The following is a 16,577-nucleotide window of genomic DNA, read 5'->3' on the forward strand; positions in this document are numbered from 1 at the left end:
TTTCTGATGACTGCATCTCTTCTGAGTTAGAGTAGAGAGCTGATGATGATCTTCCATGATTCATAATGATATGCACTCAAGTTTAAGGTCAAACAAATGCATTACCCAAAAATGCCAATGTGACTAACAGTGAATGAAAGCATACATGGACCAGTGAGTATTAGCTCATTTGCATAATGCTGAGTAGTAAGTTCTTTTGTATTTCAATCATTATTAGCTATGTTAGCATTTCTTGGGTGAATTTGTCCTTCAAGTGTCAGTTAAATTACACAGTACAGGAGACTTTACTTTACTTGAGGAATAGCTCAATCAAATATTAAAGCAATAGCTTGACCACAAGTTTGAAGAAAACTATATCAGCAATGATAGTTCAAGCCATGAATGTAAGCTACTATGTACTAATTAGCATGATGCCATTTAGATAATGCTAACCGGGCATTCACTGCTAGCATCATTACCATTTTTGACATCTATTTTGACATCCTTTCAGAAATCTAATCCACAGACATAAAACAAGACACAATGCTGTGGAAGTCAGCATTCTACCTCATTTATTGCACCTGATACAACTCATCAGCTTATTAGCAAAACCTTCATGAGCTGAATTCAGAAGCTGCGATCAAGAAGCTAGGTTGCTGTCTAGGTAGACTGCGTTTCTACACCGTCATCAAATACAGCTTACATTCTGACAACATTTGAGAATGCTGACAGAGTATCCTTCATGGCCTTCTGTCACCCACACCTTCGCGCACACGTCTGACTCAAAGAAACCAACTACAACACATTATTAAAAAAACTGTTAAATGTATAGTAAAATATATAGTACACCATTTCTTTAGTTGGGTCTGTTTTAGAGTGTCTTCATGCAGTAAGAAATGAACCTGCTTTTAGTGAGTTCAACAGTTTTTAGCTTGCAGGATAGCACTTAATTACAAACAAATTAAGTTTTTGCCTGCCCACATCACAAATCCAATTCCAAAAAAGTTCAGACAGTAGGAAAAATGTGAATAAAATCAGAAAGTAGTGATTTGTAAACTAACACTTACAGGTATTCGATGCCTGCAACACATTTCAAAAAAGGTGGCATGTGACAATGTAAGACTGGGAAGTTTGTGGAATGATCAAAAACACATGTTTTGGAACTTTCCACAGGTAAACATGTGAATACAGGTGATGCTACCATGATTGGGTATAAAAGGAGCACTGACAAAAGGATCAGTCACCACTTTGCAAAAAACTGTGTGAGCAAATAGTTCAACAGTTTAAAAAGTTTCTTAATGCACAATTGCATAGAATTTAAGGATTTCACCATCTACAGTCCATAACATTATTAAAAGATTCAGAGAATCCAGATAAATCTCTGTGCATATCAGGCAAGCCTAAAAACCAATACTAAATACCCATGACCTTCTATCCCTCAGACAGCACTGCATTATGCTTCCGTAATGAATATAACCACATGGGCTTGGGAGTACTTCAGAAAACTCTTAACAGTAAACATAGTTCATCACTGCATCTACGAATGCAAGTTAAGACTCTTCTACACAAAGCGGAAGCCATATATCAACATCATCCAGAAACGCTGTCAATGTCTCACATGGAGGTGTGTTACTGGATAACTTTCATGTCTGTGAAGGAAGCATCGCTACACACAATGTGTCCTCAGTTCCCAATAATTACTGAATATCGTTAGGAAAAGGTGATATAACACAGTGGCAAAGCTGCCTCTGACCCAACTTTTTTTAACATATTGCAGGCATCAAATTTAGAACAAGCCTATACATACATAGAACAATTAAGTTAATTAGTTAAAACATTATGTAATACAAACAAGCCTTCATAGGACAGCGCTACCCAACTATCTCGGCTGTAGCCTAGCTTTTGGAACGCAGCTAGAGTGTAAGAAAAAGGAAAAAAGCTAATATTCTGCAGTGCTGTGGACCGTCAGAACATGAGTTTGATACCTGTGATTTATTCCCAGTGAAAGCTGCCACTACCTGATAGAGAACTGCTCCTGGTCCAGCAGGAAGGCCCAGCGGTAGGAGACGGGGAGTGGGCTGCAGTTGGTCATGGCGATCTGCTGTTGGGCCTCAGTGTGGTTGAGCACGCAGCCGAAGTCTATCACACTGCTGGAGAAGTGTAAGTTGGGAAAGTGCACCTCACCTCGCAGAGCCACAGTGTCACACTGAGGGTGCCCACTGTACCGCATCTCCAGCACCTCCTCAGCCACACGGCTTACAAGATCTGACCGGTACATGGGGTCAAAGCGAACCCACAGCTCTGTCTCTGCCCCCACACCCAGCATCAAACCCTATAAAAGCACAGGAAAACAGAATGGCAGCAAAACTTACTGATGCTTCAAATATTGTAAAATGACCATTTCTTCAGTTTCAGGTGGAGTGACATTTGTGTTCGAGAAAAAATCATCCATTCATTCATTCACTGTTCATGCGGCTGAAAGCAACTAAATCAACATTTAGTTCCAACATCTAGTGGAGAGCCTTTATAGTAGAGTAGAGGTTATTACTGCAACAAACTCCCTATTAATACCCCTAATTTCCTAATATGGACACATAGTGTACGTCACATAGTATAAAAAGTTATTTTTAAAATTTTTGTGCTTATTCATTTGTAATGTTATTCTTTCCTGCAACTAATTTTACAGATTCTTCTTTTCTGTCTAATAGGTTGGTGCATCTTATGTTAAATCTTTAAAAAAATGCTAATGAGCTGTATAAGGTGTGGTGAATTAATATTATACTGCACAGTGTTAAGGACTGTAGTGTTTCTGGTGTTAGGTGGACCCCTACTGTAGAGGTTCTTTCATTAATTACCAAGAATTTGTTCTACCTGGTACAAAAACAGGTAAGTCAACAACAGAAACTTGCCTGTCACATCATTTCATCACAATACAGCAGCTGTTTATCAACATGTTGTGTTTATCGGTGACAGGAAGGAATATTAGAACCTTCATTGCAACCTATTGCTATGTTGGTATGGCTAAGTTTAATTCTAACAAGAAGGTATAGTAGAGTTTTTCCAATCCACCATAACAAGCCAAAACCCTAAGAAGCCATTTAGGAGTCAAAAGCCTTCAAAGCCTTTAATGGGTGTTCTCACCAACAACTTTTTCAACTTTTTCGTTTTATACCTTTGAGGTGGTGAATGAGTCATCACCCGCATGGTCACAGAGTCCAAAAGGCTCAGCCAGGGTGAGGTCCATAGAGAGGGTCAGTGTGGACACGTTCTTCAGACTCAATCTCTTGTACAGAGGCACCAAAGACATGTCTGGAACCTGGAGGATATAGAGTCGGAGTGAGTTAATCGAACTCAACAGCAACCACCAAATATAAGGTGGTATAATATGAACTGAAGAACATCCAAAATCTGACCCAGACATAAATGACTTAAGATACAAAAAACAGAGAACATGATTTGTGGTTTACACTCTGGTGTTTCTCCTGATTCTTGCTTGTCAAGCCTGTCCTGTGTGATTCTGACCCGCTGGCTCTATTACTGTCTAATACTGATCTAAAACGGTACTGTCACCCATGGCTGTCTGATCGCAGTAATAATATTTTTCAATCCAGACTAGAGTACTGTTTCTGCAAAGCCAATGCCAATTTGAATAAACTAAAACTTCAACCTCTCTCTTTTCTCTCTTCAATTAAATCATTGAGTTTTCTCTCCCTCCTCTGCCCCTCTCTCCTTCTCTTTACATGCTTTAGTCCTGCAGGCCCCGTTGTGGGAGCTGCCTGTAAATCTAGAAGCAAGGGCTGTCAACACACAGATAGATGGGAGTGAATCAGATAAAAGAATGCCACCGCGCCAAATTAGCATTTTTAGTTCTGAAAAAGCCGACTTGCGAGGGACCCTGAAAGCAGCTGTCAGAAGATAGCAGAGATCTATGAAAATCAGTATAGCTGAAGCTGAGAATGGATGAGAATAAGAGGGTGCGTCTGTGTATTAGAGAGAGACAGGGAGGGAGAGAGAGAGAGAGAGAGAGAGAGAGAAAGAGAGAGAGAGAGATAATAAAAGTGATATAGGGCAGACAGAAAATCAGTTTCATTATGATGATGGTTCCTCCTGAGCTGGAAGTGCTTATTCTTCAGCTCTGTTGGAACAGAGGAGCAGAGATGTACTGTTGTAGTTGCTGAGCCACAGCTAACTCAAATACACTTAAAGGAGGATTCCACCAATTTTTCAACATAATTCAGTGGTTGAGATGTAAACAAAGTCATTCAGTGTGGTCTGATGTGAACTAGTTCATTGTAGGGATTTCTTTACAGTGGTGGTGACAGGAACCAGGGGTCACACTGTCTACAACACAAATATAGCCATTTTATTTACTATCCACAACTACCAGTGAACTTACATGTGTCTTATGGATTTTTGTATGTAATGTTGATAAAGATAAACTAGTGATAAATCTGAAAAAAAAACATTTTCTTTGGGGATTGTTTCCCTTGAATGAAGCATTTCACATCAAACCCCTTTCAATGGCTTTCTTTACATGTTAAGTATTTAATTATGCAGCAATGTTGAAAAACTCAGTGAAATTGCCCTTTAAAGTATACACTATCCTGGGGTAGGAAGGTGCCGTTAACAACGTATTCTGGTACAGAGTAGTAATTATTCTAAAAATGTAATTTGTAACCTAAACATTAAAATAACACAATCAGACTACCTTCCATTGCTTTTGGATTACTTGCCTTTTTAAAGTCATGGAGTTAAAGGGCCGATATCCTACATTTTCTTATGTTTTTCTTGTATGTTTTCCTTGAGGTCCACTTATAAAGTTGTACTTTTATGCACCAAAAACATAAACATCATAATTCATTTTACATGACCATTTTTCAACTTCTCTTTATCCCTCAGAAATAAATAGGCTGTTTTTTTCCTGTGCCTTTAAAAGTGATATATGTAAATGAGCTCTGTTCTGATTGGCTGGCCTGTATTATGCCTCATTCAAAAAGCAGCCCAGGCTGAAAAACTCCTTATACATCATTAGCATGAACACTGCTGTAGATATATTTAAATGTGTTGTTTTTCATGACACCACAAAAACAATGAATTCAAAATGGGCTCTTTTTGCAGCTTACATTTCATATATGGACCATATGGACTGGGGAGTGAATGGAACAGTTAGAAGCTTTAACAGTGTCCACACACTACATCAAATCATCTATTTAAAAACTTTTTGAATTCATTGTTTTTTTAGTTGTCCATGATGTGTGCCCTTAAAATAAAGAGAAAAACAATTTCAGCAAGACAACTTAAAAATGGCATTAAATATATGGGTGGAGTCAATCAAGTGTCCAAGTTAGGCTTATGTAGTTTGGCCTAAAAAATCAATACTGAACTACTGTGCCCACTCAGTTTTACACTTCTACTTAGTCAAGCATGACAATCTACCATTCAAACTGCACTCATGGGAATTAAGTGGATTTCCTATCTGAGACGTTTAGATTTTTCAGTCGATATTCCCTGATCAGATTAACTGCACGCTGCTGTTTTCTGTGATGTGTGGAAAGTTTTTTTAAATATGTAACTTGAATACAGATCTATATCACTCCCACTGAACAGCAGCGAAAGAAACTGTGGAAAAAATGTTAAAGAAAAATTTAGCTTAACTTGGATCTATCACTTTGTTTTTTGGAGGGTTTTTTTTGTGAGTGTCTATCACTCGGCATGAAGGGACACAGCGGTTGAAGGAACACAGCACACAATGACGATAAACTCTCATGAAAGAGAAAAAAAAACTGATGACAAAATCTGCATTTAACACATGAACACATGTAAGAAAATTACCATGAGTGATAACATTAGTTTATTCTAATCCTGCTAATAATCACTCTACCGTAACTCTGATATGTGTCATTTTGGATTTTTATTTACAGCTTTCTAGTCATTTACTTTAAAGGTAATAGCTTCCAAGTGATAGTCCTATGAATTATTTAAAATGTGAAGTTAAACTGGACTAGCATACTACACTCTACAAGATGGTTCTTCGAGGGTTCTTCAGTAAAGGGAATGGTCCTATTCAGAACCATAAGTTCTACATAGAAGCATTTTTTGCTTAAATGGTTCTTTGCATGGTGAAATGGTTCTTCACATTGATGGAGAGCGTGTTAAATATGGTTCTATAAACTTTTCTAGAGTTTAGAAACTTTTTGAAAATGGTTCTATATAGCACCAAAAAATGTTCTGCTATTATTAAGATGTCAAGCTTGTACCAATAGAAGAACCCTTTTTGGTGCTATATAGAACCATTTTCCATCAATCTGAAGAACGATTTCACCACGTAAAGAACAATTTAAGCATGAAATGGTACTACATGGAACTCACAACATTGATTTTGCATTACTGAAAACAGATTCCAAAGTGTTGAACAGTGATTCCAGATTAAAATCAACAAATGTGATCTACTACCTTAAACTAAATAAAAGAAAAAGGTCATAATTTGTGTTTGGACAAAAACGATAACAGTCCTCAGGGCAACCTACTTTTCAATTCATTAGACCACAATTGTGCCCTATGGGTGAAGCCATCTTTTGGTAGTCAATTGACTGATGTATTGATTTAATGATTCTTGAAAGGATTTGTAGCAGTTAAGCAAGAGGCAGCTGGAAAGGATGTATCTGCACTGCTTTCACATAATGGCCTTTGTTTGTTCTACAGAGTAAACAAAACAACAAAAAGCCCAGTACAGAGGAACTTTCTTTGTTTATGAAGGAAGAGATAATTGCCACAATGCAAGCACATGGAACAGACTGCCGCCTCACTGGCATGTAAAGCAGCCCTCCCAGCATAAAAACAACAGAGAAGGAAAATTTGATGAAGAAAATCTCAGTGTTCAGCCACTGAGCTGCGGCACAAATCTCTCGATGCATGGATAACAGAAATGACATCTGATGTAGAAGTTCTTACGCAATACTGGGTTCTGCCTCACTTCCCCCTCAATCTTGCTCTGGTGACATTATGAAATGCCAGCATAATGAAGTAGGTTAACGTTATATAACGCTGGAGGAGAGACTTTTCAATGAAAAAGAGGATTCGATCAGATTCAAACACACACACACACACACACGCACGCACACGCACACACACACACACACACACACACACACACACACACACATCCATGTTTACACACAGGCGCACACACACCTTCTCCACATAAAAGTTGAGCTGCTGGGAGGACATGTCCAAAATTGGAGCAATGAAATGGCACATGATATCCACGGTCATGATGCGCTCCTTTGCAGTCTGATGTCCCACGACAGCGTGGCATACCAGCCTCTCCCTCACAACCTATACACACATACACATATAAACATGGGTTAGTCTTACTCTTTGACTCCACTGACTCATGTAATACTGTAGCTCAGTACTGCTCTGCTGACACCAAAACCTAATCCTAGACTAAAACTTTCCTGCATTTTTTTCCTCCAAGGTCCACTTTGGACATTTGTATTGGTATTATGTACACAAAACACTCATATTTCATTTTGACATGACCATTTTCCAACTTCTCTTTATCCCTTATAATTAAACAGGCCGTATTTATCACTTGCCTTTAAGACTGATGTATGTAAATTACCTCTTTTCTGATTGGCAGCCCTGTATTACGTTTCATTCAAAAAGCAATCTTTCGAGTGGCACAACATTCATCACTCAGCGAAATGCTAGCCAATGTGGGCGTCTGTTAGCTAATATTACAAAATTAGCAGCTAGTGTTCTACACCAATGACAATGTGCTAGCCTTCAGCTTCCCAGGTTCGTAGCATCGTGAGAGACAAAGTTAGTGAGTGGAACTGGCAAAGATTAAATTGGGTAGAGAATTGAATTAAAAAAAAATTTGGGGCTAAATTTCTGTAGGCAGATATCTTGAGGGGGGGTTTGCAATAAAACTTTTTCTTCAGCTTGTTTTGAATAGACCCTAGTTAATTCCTGATAAAAACAAGGGAAAAACAAATTGGAAATGAATTGTACCTCTGAGTAAAGGGAACATACAACAAGCTCCAGACTCAAGAAAACATCATAGACAATATTATAAGAAAAATGTTGTGAATATTTTGTACTATAGGCTCCAGCACCCCCGCCCCCGACCCAGAAGGATAAGCGGTTTAGCAAATGTGTGTGTGTGTGCCCTGTGTGACTCTGAACTACACCTGGATGACATCTAAAAAAAAAAGCAAACTATCTTCTTATTGTTCAAAAATTGTGATTGTGAGCTGTTGAAAATATTACAAGAGTTGATTGAATTTGTGCGCATTTGTGATCAGAGGGACTGGAAAAGGCAACCTTCTCATTTTCATTTTTTCCAAACAATTTAATTTTAGGTAAAATAATATTTTTTTTCTTGTTAGGGGCAGTCAATGTACAAAATGTCATATTTTTCTATCATTATGAGGACATTTGATCCTCACTAAGGGCTAAATACAAACACATGCACACACTCACTGCTTTAAACCTTTCATATTCCAAGCTCCATGCTTGATATGCACCTTTTTCATGGTCTCATCTCTTATCTTAAAATGATCTTTAGGCAGCCTTGACAGCACTGCTTTGAAATACAGCCGTGCTCTGTCAGCCCTGAGCTCCAGCACGGTGAAATACACCCCGGACAGGGCCAAGCAGAGATGTGGAGCTCTGGTGTGGGCCGCAGCGGCACGGCCTTATCTCCACTCCTCACCTTCCCTCCTCTGCTGCTCCCCATTCAATCAATAGGGGCTCAGGGCAGCAACGCCCCAGAGAGGAAGTCAATACGCTGCTCGGCACGGCTCCATTAAGAGAAGATTAAGGGTGGTTTTCACATCCTTTATCTCCGTGCTATTCAACCTTCAACAGCCTGTGCTGGTATGTGTAACATTGAAGAAGAAATGAGGCATATTCTTTTAGGCATGATGATGAACATATTGGGACAGTTATTCATCATTTTGCACAGAGTGCTGTAAATCTGATATGCATGCTCACTGACAGAAAGTAAAGTCTGCTTGCAGGTTGCTGTACATGCAGGTGCATGTTCTTAAAGCTCTTTAGATGATAAAGTAACAGGGCAGCATGTAAGCTTGCACCAAACAGGACACTAATGAGTCAAACTAAAATGAAATACATGTACACAAACAAAAGCCTCAGTGAAACATTGTTTGTGGCCAGCCTGGCTATTATTTGAAAGAGTCTGTTGCTGCAGCATTAAACAATGATCAGTGAGTCCTAATTCGGACTTTCAGCACAATTCAGACATACGTAATGGTGTATTTTCAGAACTAAGCATTTGCTTTACTTTGGGTGTGTCGCAGGAGCCCTCCAGCAGCATGTTAGCCGATTGGCCCGGGGCAAGCTCCAACCACACAGGTGACAGGGTGAAGACGGGGGCATCCAGAGGTGGAGTTGCCAGTGGACTCCTGGCTTTCCCCTCCCTGAACATGTTGGTGGGAGGTGGGCCTCTGCGTCGGAACTGTGGAAAGCCCTCTGTGGACCAGTAGAGCTGGTGCAAGCGGCCACCTCTGTTGGTCACTCTAAAGTGGTACTGACACGGGCCGGAGCTGCAAAGCAAACAGAGGGGGTCTGTTCATTCCAGGCTCTAGGGCTTATATTGGTTAAGCTGGATGACTTTTATAAAGGACGAACTGAACTGGAATCAGTTGAGATGAGCTCAAAGTATTCTATATAGTGTCAGCAATGCAAAACATCTCACACCAATTTCCTTTATTACTGAAAATTAAAATGAATGTAATGAAATTAAAAGTGACAGGGAAAACTCAAATGACTCAAGGCAGTCGGATTTCTAAAGAAGATACAGCTCTGTGAGAAAGTCAGAGTCTAGCCTTTATGTATCATTTTCCAGTCAAAACAGCCATTAAGTACAAGCTATTTACTGTTCGGTGTCAGAAAAAGGCTAGAAAGGCTAATAATATTTAAACATATAGAAAAATACACAAAAGCCAAGACAACTAAACATAATTACATTTTTTCAGTATTTGGTGTATCTACCTTCTGCCTTTATTACAGCTTCCATTCTTTTCGGGAGACTTGCTTTCAGTTCTTCAAAGAAATCTGCGAGGATATTTTTCCATCTTATAAGTCAGTTGCATTTCTGTTTCGCACAATGCAAGTAATTGCAAAAGCTTTCAGTGATGTTGAGGCCTGGGCCCTGACAATGCCACCTGTTTCTTTGTCTGATTTGTTTTGTTTGTTTTTATGTATGTCCTTTTTTCAGTAATGGCTTCTTGACAGCTACACATAATTTAAGATCAATAAAGTTGTCTTCTCACTTTGGAAGAATTAACTAAAATACCTGTGTGGAGTTTGATTTTCTCCTCTCTCTCAAAGACGAAAGCTTTAAGTACTGTTTATAGTGGTCACTGTTTTGGTGGTCTATCAAGTCTTGTTTTTAGGAGTCCCCTAGTCTCTATATTTTGTAATATATATTTTTTAACTTCAGTTTTGGAACTATTTTTTCACTATTTTCACTTGTTTTCCTTTGACCTCCTCTTCCTTAGAAATATGAAAGATGAGCAACTTGTATTCAAAGCTTGTTTTGACTGGAAATTAAATAAATGAGCGGATGTCTCTGAGATTTGCACATCTGTGGTTTGGCAAAAAATCTGATTTATACATTGTTTCCCTTTACCCAAATACAGTTGGTCAACCTAGACATGTTTGGTGTTTGAAGTTTCCTTAATAAGTTTTGCATTGGATCAAGGAGGCTAATATAGCTAACAAGTAATGGAAGCTTATTCCCACCAATTAGCATTGTGTAAGAAATCTCGAATAGATTTACTTAAAAATGACATAAGCACATTACGTCATTAAAAACAGACAGTAGCCATCTTGACTGTACTTTTGTAAAAACTGTGTAAATTTGACTTTTCTGCAAGTGCTTCGAAACTTCATTTTACAGTGTACCTGAAGTGGGCTCCAAGGTCCAGGCTGGGGGCAAAGGGCCGGTCAGTGACGATAGTGGTGCCCTTGCCTATGGCCGAGACGGTAACTGTGTGGATTTGACTGTCCCTGATGGCCAGTTGTAGTTTGTCCTGAAAGGGCAGTGTGTCGTCAAGGTGGGCCACCAGCCTCAGGTCAAGCTGCCCATCTGGTGCGACCTCTCCTTCTGTGGGCTCCACGCGCCACTGAGACCTGCTCCGAGCCTGCTAACAAACAGCTGTCTATTAATATACAGCACATTACATAAAGCAACTGCTTTTTACTGTATCAACCACATCTCAGTTTCATTAAGGACATATTAAAAATAGCAATGAACACAGTAAGCAGAAAAGCACAAAATGCAGTGTAATTAGCGCAATATCTTACTAAATTAACTGAATTTCTAAAAGTTAAGAAACAAATATTGACTCAGTGGGAAAGATGGCTAACTTTTGACCAGTTTGTATTAAAATGCACTGTCCCTCATATCTGAAATCAGTGACTTATGATCTCACAACAATTTCCTTCAACATGCTGCTTAATGAGCTGCCACTCACACGCCTCCACTAAGCCAAATCTTATCTCGCCCTTGTAGTTTAATGAGGGGTGCTTTTTAACGAGTAGCCACGCAGAGATACTTATGTGTGCGCGTGCTCCTCTTCCAACAGTCTTCCCTTTATCTGCAACTGCTCTGGAGGACGGCTGCGAGGGGTAGGAGGGGATGGAAGTAGAGTGAGAGAGGAGGACCGAGAGATTTGTACTCATCTATCAGACTCAGGAAGAGTGCATGGAGGCTAATGGAGGCAATAAGAGTTGTGCTTGTGTTTTATCAGCTGTGGGAGTCAGACTCTATGCAAGCACCAGCATTGGGGTTTTCTCACGGAGGATAACCTTATAAGCCAGATCCTTCACACTCTCGAGCACCTTTGGTAGAGAAAAAAATGGATCTTATTCTCCCTTTCGTCCTTAATGGGAAACATGCCAAATGAGGATATCCCTGCAGCCTACACTCATCATTTTCTTTCTAAGCATTCTGCACACGGCACCCTCCTCTGTTTTCATCTGCTCCGTCTCCTCTCGCAGGCAGCCTCGACTATTAGCTGAAAGGCAGATTAAAATCAATTCCCACGATGTGCTGCGCTGATTGATGTCTCCCGCATAAAGTTTTAATTGGGATTTTTCAGACTAAGGGAAGAGAACGGCGATGGGTTGTGAGTGGGTTATTCTAAATAAATGGCGTATTATTTATCTTCTTCAGCGGGGCTCATGCTGCTATTTGGGCACAGCACATTGCATTCATCATGTCCCACCTGCATCTGTACCATCACTTGCTCTATCCAACTGCGGCCAAAGAGAAAGAAGCTAAGCTCCTTCTCATCTCAAGTGCACGCTGTGCCACGTAAACATCAGACGTGAGCGAAATGTAGAAATAACTTTGTCATTGCAAACTCTTTCAAACTGATATTGAGTGTTTGCAGGGCATTATGGCAGTGCATGTGTGGGCCTATGTGTGTGTGTGTTGTGTGTGTGTGTGGCACAGCAAGGCTGCCGAGCTGGAAAAGCAGCAAGTGACAGAAGCCTAATCCCTGCAGCAGTCATGTAGAACCACACAGAGGCGAGTTCTGACTACTGATTCAGCTCACTCATTCTCACTATCTCACTACCACCTTCACTACTGCTCAGCCAAACTCTGGGTGAAGACCAAAAAAAAAACTTTCATATTCAGGCAAACCACTCCCGCTATCTCACTGCCACCTTTTCAAATGCTTGGCCAAACTCTACATAGTTCAAATTCTGAAAATATATTTTCACATTCAGGCAAACATTTTCATACTCAGAGGTAAATACTGTCATATAAATTACTATAAAAATTGTGGACTATATAACGTTAGTATGACTATTTATAATAAACTGAATTCTTTTACTTCCGATTGGCCCCATTTCATAAAGCTGCACAATACACATATTTGTTAATAATTATCGTGATATTGGCTTTTGCAATACTGATCACTGAAGATGCAAATGAGCCTTCAATATGCAAACGAGCCCTTTACTGTGAGCACCTGAACAATATTTATAATTTTCTGAACTTAGGTAAGTCAAAGGGTCTCCTAACTTTCATTTTTGTGCTGCATCTAGGTTAGGTCTATAAAATACAGTTTACATTGAGCTTACTCAAAAAATAGGCAGTCAAAATTGTTTCTCTATAGGTCTTGTTGATCTAACTGCAGTATTAAAAAATTGTTTCTGTTTCAAAAAACAGAGCTGAGTAAACTAAGTTTAGAGAATTAAAAAAGATATGCAGAATGTTGACTTGTTTAAGTTTTGTTCCAGTGTGAGTTTCTGTGGATAAATAAAGGCACTTACATGATCCAGTGGTCAAAACAGGGTTATTTACATATTGCAAGTCATATCACAATTGCAGTATAATATAATTGCAATATGGTATAGACCAAATAAGAATGTTTGTGAACATGAATGCTGGCTATACGTCTGGGTGGATGACGCATCCAGAAGCAGCTCATTTAAAGCAGCGGTAAATACAAACAGAACAGACTACACCAAAATATTGTCAGTAATGGTAAAATATAGTTGTGTTGGAGGCTGTAATGTTACATGTTTTGGGGCAAAATAAGGTCCATATGTCTTTAAGAATTGCGAAGGTTCCCCATTTCTGCTGTGAGAGCGAGAGAGAAAGTGACTGAATAAAAAAGTCTGTTAAGAAAACCGCCTATTTGCTGTTTACTTTATCCACCCCACAGCTTCCTCATTCTCCTTATTTTGTTAAATTTCATTTCAGTGCATGGAACTGCAAATAAAGACCACTGTGTTTTGGAGCTCCTCCATGCTTCAGTGTCATTTTGCTGCAGTGAAAAAGCACGCTAAAGGAACTGGGTATCACCTCAGAGCAGCTAGCCCTAACTCTGGGACTTTTTAACGATCAGGAAACAGGATCAGAGAATGAGTTAGCACGTATACTCAAGAACATATTGATTCAGCTTTAGGTGCTCCATGTTTTCCAGCTTTCAAAAGCTAATAGAACTACTAAAAGTAATATGAAACCCAGTGATTGAATGTGAATGGGTCATAAGCTGGACACTAACATAACAGCAGTTAGCATTATTATAGCAGATAAAATAAAGTTATATTTTTATTAAACACTGCAGTGAAAATTAATGGCTGGTGCACGCTTATGATTAGACGCTTATGATTAGCAGTTCAGAATTGTGAGTGAGAAGATCACTTTAAAATATAATTTAATGACACCAGAACAACTTTGGTACCACACAGATTTATCAATATCAACAACAATATTAGGAGAACACAGTTTGCCAGTATTTAATAATGAATATGTAGAGGTACACGCTATCTCAGTATATAGATGTTTAATCACAAGGTCACTGGAAAAGTTCTGTTTTTCTCCAACACCTTGGTTTAATAACTCTCAAATAAGATTGGTACAAAATCCTGTAAAATTGGTACAAAATCCATATATATATATATATATATATATGTGTGTGTGTGTATAGCTCATTTGGAAAATGATATGTTGGTGAAACATCTCAGTCACATATGGAAACATACGGACCATATCACAAAACACAGGAGTTCCATTGCCAGAAATGATCTAACAAACCCAGTCACAAGGCATTTTAAGGAAGCTGGTCATACTATTCTTCATTTTATTTTTTAAATTGAACATATTCAACCAATAGATAGAGGGGGTAACCCTCTATTAGAAAAACACCTCAGAAAAAAGAGGGAAGCCTTTTGGATTTTGTATCTTATAGATTTATTCCCTGAAGGGATGAATGAGGAGTTAATAATCAAAGAGTTTCTTTAGAGTTTTTCCTGTAGTAACTTGTCCTTTTTGCCCTTTGTCGTCTTGGTGATCTTAAAAGTTCTTTTCTTTTATTTTAAATGCTTCTTAGAATTAAGTAAAAGCTGAAAATTTTTCATTTGAGATGTCTAAGCTGCCTATTGGTTGACTCTGTAACTTCCCTTGTTCTAATTGGAAGATGGGTGTTCTGGGCATTTATTATTTAAGCAACAGAATGTTCTATTGCTTTCATACAACAGTTAAATAAATAAAGTAATAAATAAAAAAAATGGGCTGTGAACGTGGCATTTAATATGTTTTAATGTTAACAATTCCTTCCACCAAATTATAGTTCCTTAACAAGCAGCTCGTTGCTACGTCACAGTATCCGGAAACTGATCATTACCACAGAGCAAGCTATAAAAAATAAAAAATGTTATTTCTGAAATAGTTTGTTAGTTGTGTTTATTTCTTTTCAATCAAGATAATATGTCATTTGTCGAGGCGTGCCCAAACTTTTGCAATCAACTGTAACAAATTATGTACTAAAAAAGCTATCAAATTTACATGATTTGATTAACGTATATATCATTCCAACTTGAATAAAAAACACTACATCAACACAATTTTGCCTTTATTGTGGCATTGTTGATTCATGCATTCAATTTGGAAATGAAGTGCACATTTAAATCAAGTAAATGCAAAAACATTTATGCAGCAATATTTGATTAGCAAATCCATGCTCGAAATGTATGGGTGCAAATAAACTACTACACCAACACTCCAAATTCTCTTGAGGATGCTGTGTCTAAGCCAGAATCCCATGAGCTGCCCTTAAAGCACCCTCTCTCTCACAGTGTATTTACTTTCCATGAGCACAAGAGCATCCAGCTTTGCCAAGACGGGGGGCGATCGGAGGGCAACTGCACACCGAGCCAGAACCTGGGCCCTGGGCTACAGTTTAAACCAATGTCCTAAACTCTATTGAGAGCAATGAATGCTCTTGCAGAAAGTCACTTGATTTAGTTTTCATTTTCAGCCTAAAGTAGGCTGTCAGCTCGTTAGACCTGAAGCAAGAAAGGGAGCCTATAGTACAACAACACAATCAGCAGCACAAACAGCAGCAGAGATTGCCCTTGGAGCAGGGGGAAAATTGCAAGCACGCTATTCTCTGCAGTGAAGATGGCACTCAGGGAAGGAGACAGAAGGGAGAGGGCTATCATTTTAGCCATGTGAGACTACAGAGGAGTCACTGGGGAGTCATAGATCACTCGCTCAGCCTTCACTTGAAAAACAGACTGAGAGAGTGAGCAAGAGAGAGAGAGGGAGATGGTCGATAGGGGCCTGGACCAGGACTGGGGCGGTTTCCCCTTGAGAAAAGATTCTGAGTGAAGAACAACCCGGCTGAAGTTTCAATAATCAGATCATGCTTGCATTAGCTAAGTTTAACACCATTGATTGCTTCAAACTTCATTACACTGGAGAGGTTTAAAATGGAACCAAGTGGCTGTCTCTGGAGTGAGGACCCCCTTTCCAAACACCTCATATACTGATTCAGTATAAAGCAGCTATAACAGATGGAGGCATATACATAAAGGGCAGATTAATTTGCTTTTATAAAAAGTTTACATTCGTCTGGCACCTCACATCGGCTCCTCCTGGCTGGAAGCCCGTGCTATGGAGTGCCTGTAATGTAATTCAAGAAAACTTGCAATCGATTGGAGCTGAAAAATGCTTTGTAAAACCTCTTGCGTTATCAACCCAAGTCCTCAGCCTCAGCGGAGAACACAGGGTCAGGGCATTTCCTCAGCAGTGCACTTTAAGGATG

At 39.2% G+C, this 16,577-nt stretch overlaps 1 protein-coding gene across 1 annotated transcript in view; it reads right to left on the minus strand.

Moving 5' to 3' along the window:
• Positions 1 to 16,577, minus strand: part of hydin (HYDIN axonemal central pair apparatus protein) — a 110,378-nt gene that overhangs the window by 56,377 nt on the left and 37,424 nt on the right. Inside the window, 5 exon segments of the mRNA XM_036585802.1 lie at positions 1,998 to 2,311; positions 3,152 to 3,295; positions 7,171 to 7,314; positions 9,290 to 9,551; positions 10,915 to 11,153. Of these exon segments, the coding sequence (XP_036441695.1) occupies positions 1,998 to 2,311; positions 3,152 to 3,295; positions 7,171 to 7,314; positions 9,290 to 9,551; positions 10,915 to 11,153 (1,103 nt within the window).

This window comes from Colossoma macropomum, unplaced genomic scaffold (genome assembly GCF_904425465.1).
Source record: "Colossoma macropomum unplaced genomic scaffold, Colossoma_macropomum, whole genome shotgun sequence".
Lineage (NCBI taxonomy): Eukaryota > Metazoa > Chordata > Actinopteri > Characiformes > Serrasalmidae > Colossoma > Colossoma macropomum.